The sequence below is a fragment of the Ips typographus genome, linkage group LG1 (genome assembly GCF_016097725.1).
Source record: "Ips typographus isolate SLU linkage group LG1, UJ_Ityp_2.0, whole genome shotgun sequence".
Classification (NCBI taxonomy): domain Eukaryota; kingdom Metazoa; phylum Arthropoda; class Insecta; order Coleoptera; family Curculionidae; genus Ips; species Ips typographus.
In genome coordinates, this window is record NC_138422.1 from 10,332,514 (window position 1) to 10,352,359 (window position 19,846).

At 33.6% G+C, this 19,846-nt stretch overlaps 1 protein-coding gene across 1 annotated transcript in view; it reads right to left on the bottom strand.

Annotated features, from left to right (window-relative positions):
- LOC145725519 (protein charybde-like) overlaps window positions 1-19,846 on the bottom strand; it is a 31,140-nt gene that overhangs the window by 8,140 nt on the left and 3,154 nt on the right. The window contains exons 2-3 of the mRNA XM_081974320.1: window positions 10,018-10,232; window positions 9,422-9,630 (exon numbers count right to left, since the gene is read on the bottom strand). Coding sequence (XP_081830446.1) covers window positions 9,422-9,630; window positions 10,018-10,232 — 424 coding nt within the window. The remainder of the gene's footprint in view (window positions 1-9,421; window positions 9,631-10,017; window positions 10,233-19,846) is intronic.

Consider the following 19,846-nt stretch of genomic DNA (forward strand, 5'->3'; position numbering starts at 1 on the left):
GGTTAGAGAAGGATTTCCATAATTTATGGATAGGTCAGAACTAAAAATGTTTGCCATTCGCTCAAGTTTTTCCCCGTTTTTAGAAAGGTAAACTTTTCGCACCCTTGTCTAACTCGTACGAACGCCTTAATGGTTATTACAGCCGCGTTACGTTGCGAAAATAATGCACTCCGGAAATAGCACGCAAAACTTCCGGCTTACTCATGCCCTTCCCAAGGTCTCCCTTTTAATTTATAACCTGCAAAGCTCCCACATCCGGACATTTGCACGGTAACGAAATTCCTCATGATTATTTCAGGAAAAATTGTTGCAAATTCATTTTAAACATGCAGAGTCGCTAATGTCTGGAAACGGTCGGTCATCGGGAAAAATATACAAGGTATCGAAAAAAGTGTTATACAAGTCAAGTTAATTATAAATAAAGGAGGGTAAAATGGGATCGTCCATCATAAATATCAAGCTAGTGCTTTTGTATAACAAAGTATGTAGCAGAAAAGTACGATGAAGAAGATTGCCCACAGTCACACAAACAACAAACACAGGAATTTTCTGCTAAAAAAAATCGCCAAAGCAGAAGTTATTGCAAACCACCCAGAAAAACGATTTCAGAAAAGTAACATCGCCTGCCAAGAAGTTTATAACAGAAGGGAAGTAATGGATAAAGTGGACAGCTTTTGATCAAAATAGAACAATCGAGCTCTGTAAACTTCCAAAACACAGAGAGCTGTTGTGGTGAATATTCTGGCCGTAATATATTGTATAGAGATGAGAGAGACGATGTCGTTCTCTTCCCAAAACGAGATTCTCAAGAAAAGTGTTAGTCTGATACATGTTGTAGTATACCTTTTCCTCGATAAATTTCTTCTCCCATTTCAAAGAAAGGTTTAAGAATCACTTCTTCCGTCCAAGGAAACGGTATCCAAACGAATCATCACAAAAAAACGAGAAAAACATTTCACACCCTCGAAAGAGATGACGATGACAAAAGGCAATATTATCCGCCTCTAATGGTAAAAGTCCACATCTGCAGTATTTGTGTAAATCATTTATGATTGGTTAAGTTTATTTTTTGGTCCAATCGCAGATCACAGCACTATTGCTAGTTTGGGATTGATCAAAAACAGCTGCTTTCAATTGGCAGCCACCATCTTTGCAGAAAAAAGTGTGTTGAAGCTCTTTCTATATTTTTCTTGGTGTTAACTGGTTTTTGGTTCTTAAGTGCATATCACGTATTATCTAAACTTTGTCATCTGGACGAAATCCAGTCTTTAGCCACAGAAGCCAAATATCAAAAAACTTGCAAAGTTGCAGACTTTAATCAGTTTGACACGAAAAGAATATTACAACTTTAATTCTTATTGTAATCTTAATGTTTCAAATGGAAGTTTCATTTAGTTTAAATCTGTATTAGGAAAATTTTGTAACGTTTGTATCTCAATTTTTGTTAATATTCATGAATAATATTTATAGATCTGCAGGCCTTCCTTGTTCACTGTTTTCATCACTTTAAATGGTTTGAAGTGTTAGGAAGAGGCTTGAAATAGGTGATTCCGTCGTCCTCATTAAATATTTGTAAGCAAAACCAGTGTTTTCTTAAAGAACTTAGCTACAAAGTAAATAAATTATGTAGAGACATTGAACGAGGTTATAAATAAATGGCTACTGATAAAGTGTCTTTGTCAAGATTTCTTTTTATTTTGTTTGCATTATGTGGGTAGGTAGTAACTCAAAATTATTACTTAAATTTGTTTTGAATGTTTGGCGTGAAATATTAAATTGCCGAATTTTGGAGCCGTTTTGCGTCTTAACGGTCAAACCTACGCTATTGAAAAAATTACAAATTGATAGCCAAAAATGTGCTCTACAACTTTTATCTAAAGCGTTTTTTCATTAAATGAACCGTACAGGCGCAAAAAAATAAAAATTGATTTCCCATGTTAATCTCCTATGTCCAAAATAAACACGTCTAAAACACTTCATAAAAATGACGTATTAACGATTCAAAAGAAACCCTGAATTTAAGAAAATATTTTTTTGAAAAATACGGCATAAATTACGTGTTTTTCCTGTGCTGCAAAAATTCATTTAAAAGTCAAAAAGGGCTAAAAAATAATTACACCTTAATCATAAAATGATGATAGGGTTGGAGGATCGCAAATGTTTCAATGAAAAGCACCCTGCCGTTTTTAAATTCCCATTATAAAAATTAATGGAGATTGATCGTTGGAAATAAAACTATAAACATCCAGACACTACCTTTTAACTTCGGGGAGGTACTCATAAAGACCGAATACAAGTTTTAAGAGAAAAATAACCACTTTGTGTTATGCACCACCTCTTTACTTCGCCGCCGATTTATCGTCGATTTCGCAACGAATTAATCGTTCCCCAGCTCGCCTAATAGCGTTTTAATTGACCCGTCGGAAAAAAAATCTCCGAACGCGTGACGACTTTTCGTCATCATCATTATCATCATCATCATCAAGAACACGATCGGGCTTCGGAGAAAGTTGCGAAACGTCCGTTTTATGAGTAGCGCGATTTTAGAGGTTTTGCACACGAAGAAATTTTGTATTTGTCTGAGTAGTAATTCAGTAAAGTGTATAACTCCAACTCAAAATTATCGGAAGCGCACCAAATATCAGAATAATTAAAAATAAACCAGTTTTTCGAATATTACGTTAATACACAACCGTTATGAGGCATAACAGCGTCTAAAAATGTCAATTGTCAGCTCAGGAAGGCATAAGACGTATTTTGGCGTCAATATTTACTAAAGATAGCAGCAGCCTTACGAACAACCATATAAAAAAATACATGTATTTCAGTTCCGACCAAAGTTAGAATATCATATAAAGCATGTGTCCCGTGATGACATACACAAGCTGCCAGAGCGAAAAAATACTATGGCGCAAACCAATGAAATGAGAATACTAAGAAGGAACACACTTTGGGGATCAAAGAAGGAACAACGAAATTAGGGAATAATGCAAGAGAAAAGCGTTAGATGGACAAGCACTAGGAGGAGCAATTGGAACGAGCAGATTTCCAGAATACAAAAACACAGACTGGCAAAAATAGCCAAAGATAGCATCCAGCATAACCAGCATCTGGCAGACCACAAAGAAGAAGAATTATAATCGTCTTCCAATTGATTTATTGAAACCTCTGAATCAAGACCTTGGTATATACCTTTACCAACATTGACAATTTAAAAGTGACAATATCATTGACATTAATGAATTTCGCTAATCAGAAGCAAAAGAGAAGACTGACATTGGATAATTCTGCAACATTTTATAAACGGTTTTCTGTAAGGTTTCCATTTTTTTGAAACCCCTTTTATTTAAAATGCAAATTTCGTGCAGATCAGTTCGTAACGTCGTGATAAGTTGACCAAAGTATGGCAACAATGTTTTTTCAACACTGACGTCACGCAGTATTGAACTTTTGGCGCGCGTTTAAATTGTCTTATTGTTTCATTTTAATTATTGTTATTAAATGGAAATTTCAACACGAAAAAAGACTACACAAAATGCTTAACCTCTAATTATTCGTCTACTGGAATTGAGGAAGCCTGTCGAATTCACCTTAATAACATCCAACGACCTATATAAAAATTTTTTGGTTCAGCAATATTCAAGAAACTTAACACATAACGTATGTTTAGTAGTTCTCAAGTAAAAGACGATCGTAAATTAGTTTGTTTTTACTGCGGGCGTAAACGCGGAGATTAAGTGCCGACGGTATGATAAATCACCACGGTCGAGACTGAAAAATACCGTTTTCATAGAGCGTGGCCCATTAACTTTCAAAAAACAACCCCATTAAAGCAAGTTTACACACCGAATTACCGATAACCTCTGAAATTGCACCGGCAACTTCGACCTCTCAATATTTTTCTTTCCGTGAATTATGCGAGGGGATAAATTTAACTTTACCACCCCGCGCACCAAGGAAAACTTTTCTTAATCGGACGTTGCCATGTTTCGCTAAAAGCGAAACAATAACGCGAAGCAACAAGGACACTAATGGTTGTAGTTTATTCGGTCCTGTTCCGTCAATTCGGGACGTAAATGTGACAGGCCCGACTGGTAAACGCGATGTTGCGACATTTCGCTAAAGTGCAAACGGCAGTTAAAAAGGTTGTCGACGGCAATAAAGTAGGGAAATTACGGCCGTGGAACAGGCCGGAAAAGTATCCGCCTCCATTTTCTTCATGGGGAACGCACTTTTGGAGAGAATATGCGTCTCTCCTTAATGGGTAGAGAACCTGATGTGTAATGAAGAAACGTCATTAAACATGCCAGATGTTGAACTAATTCGCTTTACTGTTATGCTAAAGTACCTAAAACATAATTGACGATTACTATATAAAGGGTGCGCCCTATTTGGTATAGCATACATCGGCATCTTGATTAGAGTTAAGCATAGAGAACAGATGGAATAGGTAAAGAGTTTTAAGTAACAATTTAATCCACATCTGAAATATACGAGTCTACCTATAGCCAAAATTAAGATAACATGTGATGACGTAACAACATCGTAAAAAGGTAAATGTTATGAATGTGGCAAATAGAAAAAAACAATACCACATTTTACTTTGAATTTCACCATGTACAGAAATTTACAAGGTGTCCCAAATTTTACTGAAAGTATGAAATTTTCAAAATCTATATGAAAAAACCAGTGGGAATAACGATTCATGTGCAAAAAAATACCAAATTTAATTGCAAAAACTTCACTAAAATAAAAAACAAGGGAAAATGAAAATTTTATAAAGTGAACATTTTTGAACGACAAAATATGTTTATTTTTTCTTGTAAATTGGAATTTATTGCTTACTTTCATTGCTTACCCCCTGGCTCTACATATGGTATACAAGGTCGATTGAATGTAAAATTTGATAATTTCTTGTGCAAAAAAATTATGTTTTGAAAGGTTAGCAAACCCTAAAATAGTTCTCAAAAATGACTTACTGATCCGCACGTTTAGCAGAAAGCTCTACTCTGCCGCTCTAGTGCGGTAAAGTTACTTTCCGTTGTAGTGCGGCAAAGTAATCTGATCAATATTTTGATGTTCATACCAGCACAGTATTTACTATAGTAATTTTGGGTATATTTAAATCAAAAATTATGTGAAAAATGCATTAGAAGTAGGGAATTAGTGAACGGCCACCACACTCTCATGATCTTACTCTCTTCGAAGTTTTTTATGTGACCATAAAAAGTATTACATATTTTTAAAGAATTATAGTTGAAGTATTTTTTATAATTTGCTGTTTCTTTTTTGGATTTAATGCAGAAGACGATCGGATAAAAATGAGATCTCATTCGAGTGTATCTTCAAACAAAAGCGTTATCTGACTGTGTTTATAGCATCTTTTTGTAGCAAAAAAAATAATTGTTGTATGTAGTATGTTATTCCACACACGCCACTGATAATTCAAGAAAAAAATTTGTATATCAACCAAACCAATATTTTAACAATGTAAATCAAAAAATTCAAACATAAAGACAACATTTATGTATCAACATTTTTTCAATCATGTAAACAACTATGTTTCATATGGTTTCTTAATGTTCAAGTTCCATACTGTGTAACTTTTTTTAATCAAAATATTTGGAATTGGAAAGAGTAATTCATAATAAATTTGTTATCGTAATTGAAATCTTGATAAGTTGCGATCTGTTTTCAGAAGTTAAATATGGAAACTTGGTTCTTTCAAGTCGCACAGTGGGTTTGGATTAAGCTTTTTTTAACCAAAAGAATGAACGTTAATGCTAAGTAATAAGGCAAAATAATTGATACTTCAACTCAACTTCTACTATCAAGTTTTAATTATGTTTGTGTGCTGCTATTGAATAGAGTTGTAAAGTAGACTGAAAGTTCTAGAATTATAATGCTGAAACCAACTTAATTTTTTATTTATAAAACTTGGACTGAAAATATGAAGTCCTTACTACTCGAAATATGTTCCTTCGTTCTTTATGTTTTCTTCTACATTAATTAAAATGTTATGTATCTGTCAATCAATGTTATCACATAATAAAAAGCGTACCAAAGAAACGAAGTCTAAGTATAATTAAAAACCACCAACAGGTGTTAAGTAATAAATTACTTTCATGTACTTGACATTTTTGTTCATTTTATCGTGAAGTTTGATTGGATATCGGTTATTATTTTCTGCAGACAAGCAGTCAATAATTATGATGTGTACCTTTATTTGACATGTTGTTCCAGTATTAAAGGTATTGAATCAAAAAGAGGAGAAATAATCGGAAGTGTGATTAAATAAAGCAATTTCGTGTTTGATTAATACTCCAGAAAGATAGAGACTTTATAATAATGAAATAATTTGGTTAAAACCACACTAAAACTAAAACGTTTCCAATGAAACCATAGACGAAAATAAAGCAAAATCCTATCCACTGTTGTCATCACTAATACATTTCAATTGATTGCTAAAATAGTAATCAAACTCGTTGAAATTTCTTGACATCGATCTTAGCCAGAAACTATTCGTAACGGTATGTGATAATGATACTTTCTGAGTATCGAAACTAATTGCAATTTTATAATAAGTTTCTATTCTCGGAAAGTATCATTATCACATACTTATTCCTCAGATGAATTCTGAAGAGATCGATAAAATACAATACTTAATGTATCGATACATTGTTTGGATGAGATTTATGGGATTTTTCACAATGTTAGTGTTAATGTTTTAAAGATGACAAGCATCGTGGCTAATTCATTCGATTTCTTTTGTGAAGGTGTTTGAATTACCATATCAAAATCATCTTATGTTAAAGAGATACTTTACTATGCATGATTAAAAAGGCATTAAGTTGCACTTGAATATTGGATGGAAATCATTGTAAAATATGCAATATGTACCGCGTGTCTTGATAACAGTGAAAAAGTCTTTTTATATTCTTGAGTATGGTAGTTTGAAAGCAAAACGCATAATAAAAGTGACCAAAAAAGGTTAGTACACTGTTAGAAAATAGCCAAAAAAGGCGTGGCTTTACTTTTTGGATCTGATGATGCCCAATAGGCAAAACTTGTAAAACTACCAATACAATAACAGTAGTAAACAACTTAATATTTTTTCTGTTAATGTGTTACCGTAGAAAAAAATAATTTGCACGTTCTTATATTACTCTGTAAGTGTGTAATGCTTATTTAGTCTAAACCACCTGTGTTGCATTTTAAGCTGGCTTTTTTCTAATTCTGTAACAAGATTAATTTTAAAATTTCTAGGACGCGTCTGGTCATAGAATACCAAACGTCATGATCTAATATTTCCTGTTTTTTTTTTTTTCAAGTAACACCTATAATATTTCATTCCACGTTGACTAAATGGATTAAGCATATTACGTAGGGTTTCGAATAAACTAACGGAACAGTAAACAAACCGGTGAAATTAGCTGCGGTGAATGGAACAGCTTCATTCATCGATTATGAATTTCTCATAATAATAAAAACAGAAGCTGTCTCAACAAACGGATCCGAAGCCGATTATTAATCGCTATCACAATAAACTTCACAGCCACGTCCGCTATTCGAAACTCGACACATAAATCGTTTCCAACTCGGCTGCTATGGTAGGAGGCTCTCCAAATAAACAAACATATCAGTAGCAGTTCGCTTAAAAAGCACCGGGCCGATTCGTAAAGGCCTTTAAAACCATTCCAAGAACAGAAACCGTATTATGTGACTTGCGACACGATCGTGTTACTTGCGGCTACCTCGGTCACACGCAAAAAAAATGGGTAAGATCGTATTATTGCGTAGGATTGTGATTTCTCCTGTTCAATGTAGATGGTATAAATGGAATGAAAATGATTGGACCCCTAAGATGAACCCATTAACCAAATATACGTCGGAAAGCTGACTATGATGAAACGGAACAGAAACAATTATTCCTGGCAAAAACAGTTCAGTAAAATAGTTCCAACTAACTATATTTTCCAAATATGGACAACCTGTAAAGCCCCTTTTGAAGTTTAGGACATATTGAATTAAATCGACAAAGTTCTAATAAATAGATTGTCCACTTACTCCTTCACTTAGAACACCTACAAACTTGGATCTTAACCTATGTAATTTTATAGAAAAAATGATTTACCTACTGAATAACATGGATGGATTCTCCACTGTTTGTATAAATAAATTTCAATTCAAATTAGAAACAAAACATCTTGAAATCATTTGTCTTGCTGATTGTAGATATTAATGTTTCAGATAACAACAGACTTTCGAAAATTGTTTTAACATACCAAGTGGTTAAATTCAGGTATTTATATGATTTTGTTCCCTATGGTTAGAGTTATTTTACATTTTCAAAACTCACCCAAAGAGCCATACTATATTAATAAACAATGTCCCATCATATTATGCAGAAAATGAATTGCAAACTGAGAATGACCAAATCTTGGAACAAGATTTGCCCATTCCATGTCTAACCTTATGCCTTATTATTGCCTATTGCATGTCTAACCTTACTAACATCGTGATTTAAACTTTGGTTTGCTTGAAAAGAAGAAAATGTGCTTTGAAAATGTTACTGTGGCAGATCTCAGACAAAGATGAGAGTAACTCCCTTGACTACGTCGTCATCTAGTCAGAAGCTTATTTTAATAGATGAAAAGGTTTTGGAGAGATGCATGGTGGTGAAAGATGTTGTCAAGTCAGTCGTTAAGTTTAGAAGTTAGTTACTGAGTTCCTGTTGGTTGACTGAGAATCCCATCAGTTCCCATCTTTTAAACACACCATCAACGACATGCGAATAATTAGCATCTACAGTTGAGAAAGTGAGGGAGTAGGTACAAATACCTGGACCTGGGAGACTGGAGAGCTCCAGGGGAAAGAAGATGCAGAATAGGTGAAGCTAGATCTGCGTTTACAAACATGAGGAAAGTTCTCTGCACTAGAGGCCTGAGTCAAACTTAAGATCAGACTAGCCAAATGTTATATTTTTAATGGTTCTCGCTATTGGAATCGTGGACAACAAACAAAAATGACTTAAATAGACTTCAAGCTTTCAAAATATGGGGTTTCTTGGACAGCAGACATGGTAAAAGCAGAAAAACTTGCTTATCTGGGTCACATGCTACTTGAGAGAATGGTATCACTGCACTTCATTAGAATTGTTCCGAGCAGCCGCATCCAAAGCAAGTATTGCCATGATGATAGCCAACCTTCTAAGAGAAGATGGGACGTGCAGAAGAATTTACCAATAATATCTTTGTAATACGATTGATTTTACCATTTTGAACGGTCTTCAAAGTAACAATACAAACTACTTCAGTAGGATACTAACATAAAAATTTTAATATGCACTCCATATACCCATCAAACCTACTCTACACCTTTCTTTATTTGTTCGGACCAACCCAGATAGAATTTCACTTACCTTAAGAACTGCGGTAAAAAGTTCCACCCTGTAGAACTTTGTTTAAGCGTCAGGTACAATTCGAAGGTGCAAGGCGTACCAGGGTCACATTCGATCTTGGCAATCCTAGTGGATGGCAGCGCCCCTTGCGGCTCGAACACGATGTAAAGATGGCAACCGCGCAGCCCGCATGGCTCAGACTCCGCCATTGAAGCTATGTCCCTGGCGACCTAAAACCAATAAATATTTCCGTTATTTTAAAATGTTTACAATGAAAACCACAAATCACGAATCATTAACTATGTTATTATACCAAATTTAGTGCAGTTTTGATCATAGTGTTAAAACAAAAGACAGAGGATTCTCGTAATCAGCAACCTAATGATCGTAAAACTATTATTACTGCTATATTCACTCCTATATTTTTATTTTTCTGTTCTGTTCTGCATATGTCTTTCTTTTCAACACGCTTTCAGTACTCAATCTATGGAAATCAGATTTAGACATGTCATTTAAGGCAGAGCAAGTTTCCAAATACAAGTTTTAGGCAAAGTGGTATTGCCTTAAAGAATCGCAGTACATCAAGTACTCTCTTCGACTTCGATTATAAAACTCACCTTTTGAAGTAAACCGCAGGGTAACAGTACTTCACCACAAGACAAATGACTGCGCTTAGCCGCCCTCAGTTCTTGTTCCAGGCGACGAGTCAGCGTGGCAACGTTAAACACCACGTCCTCACTAAGCTGTGTGTCATTGGCAAAGCTCGGAGATGGCGGAGGTGTGGCCGGTTGATGGTGACGGCCATAACAGAACGGGTCGGTGGGCCATGTATCTATAAATGAAAATAAAGAACTAAGACCATATCCAAACTAAATCCAATCTAAGGGCAAAATGGGACAAAGAAAGTCAATCGAATTTCAAGGAACGTCGAAGCCAAAACTGAATAAAACCTAATTACGAGCCGACAATAGATCTTAACGGCTCCGTTATCCCCGGACGGCATTAGAAGATCCCTAACGCCATTGATGCGTAAGAGATTAGTTGTGCGTAGTAGAAGAGGACCCTCTCCGTGCTTCCGCTTTGTCCTGAATGAAATATTCGAAATATTCGGAAATGAATTTGGAACGCTTTCCAGATTGAGTTTTTGAGGCCGCCACCGCTCTCCAGGATTATATATACGAGCGAGGGGCGTTATATCTGGAAATTAAAATCCCTGGCCGGATTCCGGATTCGATGAATACGTTATTGTTGTCGATGCTGCTTCGGATATAGCCTTCGTAAAGTAATTGCGAAATGAAACCAGGGAGAATAGGCCTTTTTCACTTTGTAATTGCCCAGCAACACCTGAATCCATTGAGGTCAGGATTTATTCATGAAAGCAAAAATGGCAAAAATCTATATTTAGTGCTTAACCATATCATAATGATAACTCTCTGAAGTAGTATAATAAGCATTTAAAGACGAATAGGAACACATGTTCTAGAACGTAAAATGTAGTCTTCTTTTTAAAGCAAACGACAGTGACGACATGTCAAAAATTATTAGTTTAATAGTATAATCTTCAACGAGCGTATAATGATGGTAATGATGAATGAATGAACTTAACAAGTTAATAGGTACACTTCAATTAGCCCAGGTTAAACTGATCTCTAGAAGTAGATAGTGCTTAGAGTGTAATAGTTGCTTCATTTCATAAGTAATTTATTAATATATTAATAATATGTTAATCACATGGCTAATTTTTTTCTGAACAATTAAGCTCAACCCATAACAACTCCTCGAACAAGCCTGACCATTGACGTATTCCTCTTTTTGTTTAAACTTGTCATTTTTTTCAAATGTGATGGAAATGTTAACTGAATGTTATCAATTCCTTTCCATTTTGGAGTATTTACATATTTAATTTGTCAAATTTTCATATTGAAATCAACTCGGACTTTCTGGGTCTAAAAACTCTAAATTTTAAAACCCACCAGTTGCTGTGAAGCTTTACTTATTACTGACAATGTGTACAGACGGATGTGGTCAATCTTGTCTTGTAGATATCGATAACGGCAAACTCGGGTAACTTATATGCGATCACTTAAATCTGATATCTATCCCAGTCTGTAAAAGAGTCAATAAGTTCGGAAAACTGGGGGTTAAAAGGAAAGACTAATATGTACTTTAGAATGAGTTTGAGCATCAAATTAATCAGCAAATTCAAAAAAAAACTATGTCCATACTACTACTTGTAATTTAAAAATATTAGAATAGTGTCATAGGAGCTATCACTCACCAAACTTGTGAAAACACCCCTGATATGAAAATACTATCAATTCAAGTGGAAAGTTGATCTTTTAGCTCAGTAATCGCAATGACAGTTACCAAAAAATAGCTCCTACATCATGTCCCTACTCAATTTGCACTTTTCCGCCAAAAAAATCCCAATTTCCTTTGCAATATCTAACAATGAATTACTGCCGGTCTCCAAAAGTTGTTTGCCGATAAAAATGCAAATAAAATTGCCAATAAATTTCGACCTAACGAGTTTTTTAATTGCGCCCCGTAAATCAAGGATGAATTTTTTCCATTCGTTCTCCAATACCCATAAACCTCTCAATCGATCGCCAGTTTACTATTTTGTAACAATCGAATTGCTCTAGCACGGGTCTGGAGACGCGAGCAATCAATTTTGTCGGAAACCCTAAATTGATAAAGTTCCCAGGCCGTTAATAATGCGGAGTTTAGGAAAAGTCATTTTTAACTTTTTGGCTCCCCGCTACAACACCACATCCACAACTATGCAGGTTCGGGAGGTGGCCTGGATATTTAAACTCGACGGGTGGGCTTGGGGATTCCGATTTTATCTGTTTCTGGCATTAATGAGAGACCCTGGAGCGGCAATAATTTAGCGTTTAACGGCGCGTTAATATCGCCCAGTTTTATTGTCTGGATGCGAGTCCCATTTAGGGATCTATCGTCCCAGCTGGTAATACTCGCAATACGTTGTTTGTCTCTTTTAACGTATTGCGAGTGTTACCAGAAAAATTAAAGACTGAAGTTTGACAATAAAGGCCGGTTTTACAAACGTAGTATAAGAACGGTATAACGTTATGTGCCGGGTGTAAAGCAAATACTCATTTTACAACTACGGTGGTGTAGAATTGGATACATCATGGGATAAAAGGTGGTTTATTTTATCGGTTCTTAAGGGTATAAGTGCTTTATGCCCGTTTGCACCAGATGGTTACTAAGAGAAGAATAGTAAAGGCCACCTTAAATTTAAAGAAGTCCTTAATATTGACTTAGCGTTTCACCAATATTTTATTAGTTGATCCTTAACAAAGCAGGAAATAGCAATGACAATGCCATTTCTGATATAAAATACCTAAATAACTATTAAAATTCTCTAAATTCTTTTTCCACCAACATTTATGTGCTGTTATTAGCAGTTCAATCAATGGCTAAATATTACAAATTTGTTAATAAATAATTAATGACGACGATCATTAATTCGGCTTCGTTAAGTAAAAAAAAGTGGCATTTTATTTTTTCCATGTACGCTTACAAACTAGGCTGATTAAGCTTTCGATTTCTACGTTAGTGTAGCCAATTTGTTCGGTTTGCTGATTAGGTCCGCGCCCGTTATACCTAATCATAATTCGATAATTACCATATCCAAAAAAGGCAAAATTCAATTAACAAAACTGGAGTTTCGATGAGGTCATTACCCATATAATTATATCGATTCCAGTTAAGGTGTTTTTGATGATTATGCTGATATGTAATGCGTTATTCTAAATTGGTTTGAGTCTGTTAGGACAAAGTATGGTTTAGTTTAGATCATGCAGATTAATACATGGTTTTTTAAGGTTAGCAAACATGAATTGAAATCGAATCAAATGGTTTTCATTAAATTATCATGAGCCGTTGATTAGAACTTTTAAACTAAATGAACAGAGTTGTACTATAAATTTTTCTATTCACTTTATTAAGTCTTTCTTGACCAGATAAACAGTTAACACTGATATTTATAACCAACATTATCCATAGAATAATTATTACCATTACTGTATATGTTACAGTACAGGGCTAATACCTATTTTTCAACTCAAATATTGCTCATTTGAAATGTCAAATTCAAATGTATACAGGGTGTCCCAACTCTATTTAAACACCAAATTTCTCCACTTCTGTACATTTCAGAGAAAAAAGTTTATGGTTCGGAAAAGAGTTTTTGACAATTTACTTATATTTACAGGGTGGAGCAAAGCTTGTAAAATAAAAAAACTTAACTTACTTGTCAAGACTTTCAAATATTTCGCAGAAGGCAACAGAAACCAAACCACTAAACTAAAATAGCTATTACGAATTACTATTAACAATGAAAACAAAACTAAATTAAAAAAATCTATTAACAACTAAAAGAAACTATAATTATTAAGTTATTAGTACAAGAGTAAACGATGTGGATTCAAAATAGTATTCACATAAAAAATATCAGTGTCGTTATGGTTGAAGTTTGACTGTAACCAATCAGTTCTCTTAGGGGGTTTTGCCTACCAATTGAAAGTAATCGTACGCAAAAACCGAACATCAAACCACACAAGTTCTGGTTGCATTTCATTGTCGAAACCATTAAAACAATGCAGGGATTCCACTAATCAAAATGTTTAAGAAAAGCTGACCTAAAATATTGAACTTAAGGAAAAATGAACACATTCTTATCTTAGCTTTTCCCAAGCTATGTTAAATGCTGTTTGTGATTTTCTTCGAAAGACTTTTTTCATTATGAAGTCTGTTCACGAACTTTTTGGATCTACCCTATCCATGAAATGTTGAAATTTTGCCTCTTGAATATTTTTGACAGTTCTTTTTAAAGTTATATGACAATTTTTCATGCCATGCTGTTACTTAACTAGAAACAAAATGAATTAATAATATGAGCTCTACTTTCCTCTTGCAAAACTATAAAAACTGTTTGTAGGTATTTCTGTAGATACTTGTGGTATCATGACTAAACTAATTGTACCATAATATACAGTACGATAGTACCAAGTTACGCAAGAATTCTTAGAATTTTTTGCATAAACAAAAAATAATTCCTAAATGTGACAAAGTTCAGGGTTTTTAACATTTAACCTAAAAATGTCTAACTGACTTTCAAGATTTCTTGTCATTACATTACACAGGTACATGGATAGGGTAGATCCAAAATCGTAAATAGAATATAAACTTCCAATAAAAATGGTCAGAATTGGTAATACCGTGAAAACAAAATCGAAAATTTGCAAACAAGCTAACGTAAACGCGAATCATTTATACCAAAAGCAACTTTACCTTCTAGGAAACTTAACGCAATGAAATGTGCATGGTGATCAACGGTGATTTCAAATGCCCGCTTACTTACATAATGGTAATTGGGCTGACATAGTTTGTGTTTCTAAGTTTATTTCGATTTCGGCCGCGACCACCACTCTACACTTTGATAATTGAATCACAGACATTGCAAAAAAACATCAAGCTCCGATTATACTTACGTGCCGCAACAAACCACTGTATTATCTCGGCGTGCATGCCTATTACCGTAAGTATATGGCTCGAATATGGGTATAATAAGCAGGAAAGAAAGCCCAGAAGAAAGTTGGGCTATGAAACATTGATTATGAGAAAAGTAAGCAAGTTTGCCGGGAAATTACTTCGACTTTAGGTTACTACAGTTTGACAAATTATACGTCATTATCTGCTACAGGTAAAATTAGTAAAGTTAGAGTAAAAACACTCTTCTGTTAAAATAACATTATTGTGAGTGCCCATAAATCAATAGTGGGTTAAAGGATTCATCAAGCTTTAAACATGCAAACGTTTATCAAGATTCTACGGTCAAACTTAAATAATATTAAAAGGCGTATGATGTAGTAGAATTAAAAATTAGGTAATCATTTTGTTCAGCTGAAAACAACAAAAGCATTACTTTTGGAAGATATTGTACAATACTGTAATTTGTGATTGAAAGAACTGCTGAGACGTCCCTCTCAGAGCAAAAAAACAGTACTTTTCACCCTTAATACAAAAATAACTATTAAAGTAATTATTAAATGATTCTGGTCAAAAAACTTATTTTTTAACCAAACTAGTCGATAACATGACAAAATTGGTACTTATCAGTCTAATTTTAGCTGCTAAATTGATACACAAACTGTCTTGCCTTTTAATTTCGGTTGTGAAAATAATGCAAACACAACCAGATACCGATCATTTTACTGTACACGAAACTCCGAAACAATAATTAAAATATCGAAACTGTATCATTAAAACTGACGTGACAAAAGCAATACGAATAAATTTTTGGGTTGCTATTTCAATTTGGACACACTTTACTTAATTTATAGCGTACAATGTTGTTTTAAAATGATATTCAATTAAAACACGTGATGAAAATGTTTTACTGTTTTGTAAACATATTCAGGTTAGAAAAAGTATATACAGTGTGACCCATTTAGAATGGAAACACCCCTATAAAATTTTAGGTTATTAACCGATTTCAATGATTTTTTTTTTTAAATAATTAGGAATGAAATGTCTATTATGGGAGAAAATTTTAAATATTTATTTCAGTTTTCAGGTCATATTACGAGACTTTTTCTTGATAGAAAATGGAGAATTTTCATTAGCGATTTTTTTATTAAAAAAATTACTACGCCACTGGATCTATAGTGCTTTCAAATAGCTGTGACCAAATTTTTTTTTGATTTTTTTTTTTTTTATTTTTTTTTTGATTTTTTTTTTTTTGATTTTTTTTTAATTTTTTTTTTTGATTTTTTTTTTTTTGATTTTTTTTTTAGTAATTAATCAATTAATAAGTAATAATAAACAAGTAAATAGTAACACCATTTCTATGGCAACAGTTGATGCAGGGTGTTCTTTTGTGACCGTTAGCTTAGAGGATTTTTGAATTTTAATTTGTCATAACTTTGTTATTAATGAATGGATTTTCATGAAATTTTGGTCACAGCTATTTGAAAGCACTATAGATCCAGTGGCGTAGTAATTTTTTCAATAAAAAAATCGCTAATAAAAATTCTCCATTTTCTATCAAGAAAAAGTATCGTAATATGACCTGAAAACTGAAATAAATATTTAAAATTTTCTCCCGTAATAGACATTTCATTCCTAATTATTTCAAAAAAAAAATCATTGAAATCGGTTAATAACCTAAAATTTTATAGGGGTGTTTCCATTCTAAATGGGTCACACTGTATTAGTATTTTTTTGGAACAGGTGTCAGCATAGAGGGAAAACAATTTATTCAAGAACATTTTGTCAAGAGACAAGAAATTCTTTACTCTTATTGGTGGGATAATGGAATTCTTTACGCCAGGTCAATAAAATGACAAAGAACATGTTTGGACCCATACTTTATTTATGGTCTTAGGTACTACCTCAATTTTCACCATGGGGAGGTGGATTTCTATTGGTTTGGGTGGCTCCTCCCCTTTTTTACCGGAAACAGAATTAAAACCAAAGAATTAGTGTAGGTAAGGTGTTGATTTTAGCTGAGCTTGTTCTTAACAACCATAGTCCTAACTAGCTATGATATACAAGATTGTGACATTTTTGCAACTCATGTAGTAGGGAAAATTGTTCGGTCACAACACAAACCTATTAAGGCAGACTCGATTTCATTAGATCCATTTATAGTTTAATAGATAGGCAGCGGCCATAGATGACTGGCAAGCGTGGTTGGTCCTGTCCAAACATGTGCTGAATGGATTTTCGTTAATGATGAAGTTAAATGGGTGGAAGGAATTGAATAGGAAGCAAGCTGCAACAATCTACCCAAGGCAAAATACCAGTAAGGGTGCAAAATATCCTTGCCCTTTAAAGTTTAATCATGACTTTTTTTTTTCAATGAGACACCCTGTATATTATTACGTAATGGTAATTTGTTTTCCAAGGCTTCAGAGTGTATAGTTTTCGATATATTCAGGATCAAAACTGCCAATGATTCAACAGTGTAGTGATTGCATTCACATACCAAAAACTGCACTATATTAAATGGGACAACCTGTAGATCATTACATCGTTTCTGAGATATTCAAGATTAAAGTGGTTATTACCTGCAACAGAAAATTGCACTAAAGCTTCTATGGTTGCATTCAAAGGTGGAACATTTCGGAAATGTTTAGTACTCTTTATAAATTTAGTGAAAGAACGTTGAAAACCTTCAAAAACGTCTAAATTAAGCTAAAATCATGAGTTTAATCACCTGTTTGGCTTGAAAAGTTGAAACGTTGTAAATATGTTTCCATGTTCTTTTTTTGTAACCCAAGTTTGCTGACGTAAGAAATATATAGAATAAACAAACAGTATTCTGATACTCCTGCAAAATAAAAGATTTAACCAGTTTATCTAAAAATATGAAACCTTTCACTTAGCCAGTAAGCACATTATTATCAATTTTAAAGTAAAATCTTCCAATGCTGTATTTTAGCGATTTAGCTAATGATAATTTGATAATTAGGTAACTTAAATTCATACAAAAAACAACAAAATTATCAAATAATTCTAAGGGAATTCAGAAAATTAATTTCTACATTTTCTCGCCTTATTAACAAGTCGCATTCCTTCATTATCACGTTCTATTCCCTTCCAAAGTGGCCAGCGCCCCTATGACAAAATATTCACATTAACTGATAGATATGTTGAAAATAAAGGTAACAATTAAATACATTGTTAACTTTATTGCTAACTTGTGGGTGAAGTCACCGTAAACATTCATAGGGGTGATTATCAGATGGAAAACTCAACAACTTTGAATTCCAACACTTTTTATTTGCAATTTAAGTTCAGTCAGGTTTTCAAGATAGTCATTTTAACAATTTTGCGTTGCCATACGCAAAAACTTGTTGACTGATTTGACTGGGAGTGATTATTTTGAATGGGAATATTTGAATGGATTGACGCATTAGACAAGAAATTAGAATTTTGCTTCGAAGCAAACAACATTTTTCATTCATTTCTTCAATAATTTCTCCAAACTCAAATGGCGTCATTTGACAGTTTTATGTGGTTCTCGAAAACAAAATCGTGAAAATGTTTAGAACCAAAAATCTTCCTAAATTAAATGGGCTTCCAACAATTAACTCTATTAATCAGCTATTTTGGCTACAATGACAAAGCAGCACAGTGGTTCAAAAATGTTCGCCAATTTTCAAAAAAGTAAAAAAAAAATCAAAATTTTGAATTTTTTAAAAAAGTAAGATAGTAACATGCATACCGTGTGCCTGATACAGCGTTCCGAATATTGAAAATTTAAATGTTTAATGATAAATATCTCGAAAATGATAAAATTGAGAAAGAAACTTTTCAGAACAAAAATTGTGGAGACAAAATAGCAGAATCGAAAAATGATATTAGTTACTAGGGTTGCTGAACAAAATCCGTTTTTGTCACCCATTTTATGTAAGTGTGGCAACGCTGGAATCACAAAAACATTTTAGATGTTTTTCTTGGTTTAACTAAACATTTAGCAGCAAAGCATTCCCCATCCACAATCTAGAGAAACGTAAGAAAAATATGACCGTTTTAAAAGGGTTTCCCTAAAAGAGCCCCACGTCAAGCATGAAAACCCAGAATTTCATAAATAATGTTAAAATTGTTACAAAATTAAAGAAAATTGACCAGATAACTTTCCTAGGTTTACTTTTTTAAATAATTGAAGAGCGTATTGCTAAATGATATTGATGGTTACTCAAGATATACCCAGCTATTATTACCCTATAACCTGGCCTATAACAATAATTAAGTTAAATAATTAATCATAAAGTGTGTTTTATTAATTTTTTTGTTATAACCTTTAAGCTTTGTTCTCTACACAATACTGATTAGAAATTTTATTTGTAAAGCGAGAACCCACTTACCATTCATAATCGCTATAAAGTGCATTACAGCACTACTTAATTAGACGATTTATTTTATGGCTAAATAACGACGTACTATAAAACATACACAAGGGGAGCACTTGATTATAAGAGTATACCTAGCTAAATGAGAGGGACAGCAAATAATTTTTGAAAAATTGTATAACGTTCATCTACTTGTTTTAGGAAAATCTGACTGAGTTTTAGTTTTTGTTTTGATTTAAGCTTCTGAGCTGTTTTGACACTTGTTTGGACTGCATGGATATAGATAGGTTAAGGATTGTTGTTTAGTAATCTACAAGATTGTATACAAATCATCGTGCAGATGGTTCAATCCCATGTTCGAGTCAGATCAGAAACATTATTAACCAAAACGCAGTGATTGCCATCTAATTGCGATATGCATTTTTGGCTATACAAGTTGTCATTTTTCTAAAAAAATATGTGGGTAGGAAAAAAGATTTGCAGATAAAAACGTACTTAATTGACCAAAAAAATCGTGACTAGTTTGGTGGCCTGAAAGATAAAGAAACCGTTCGGT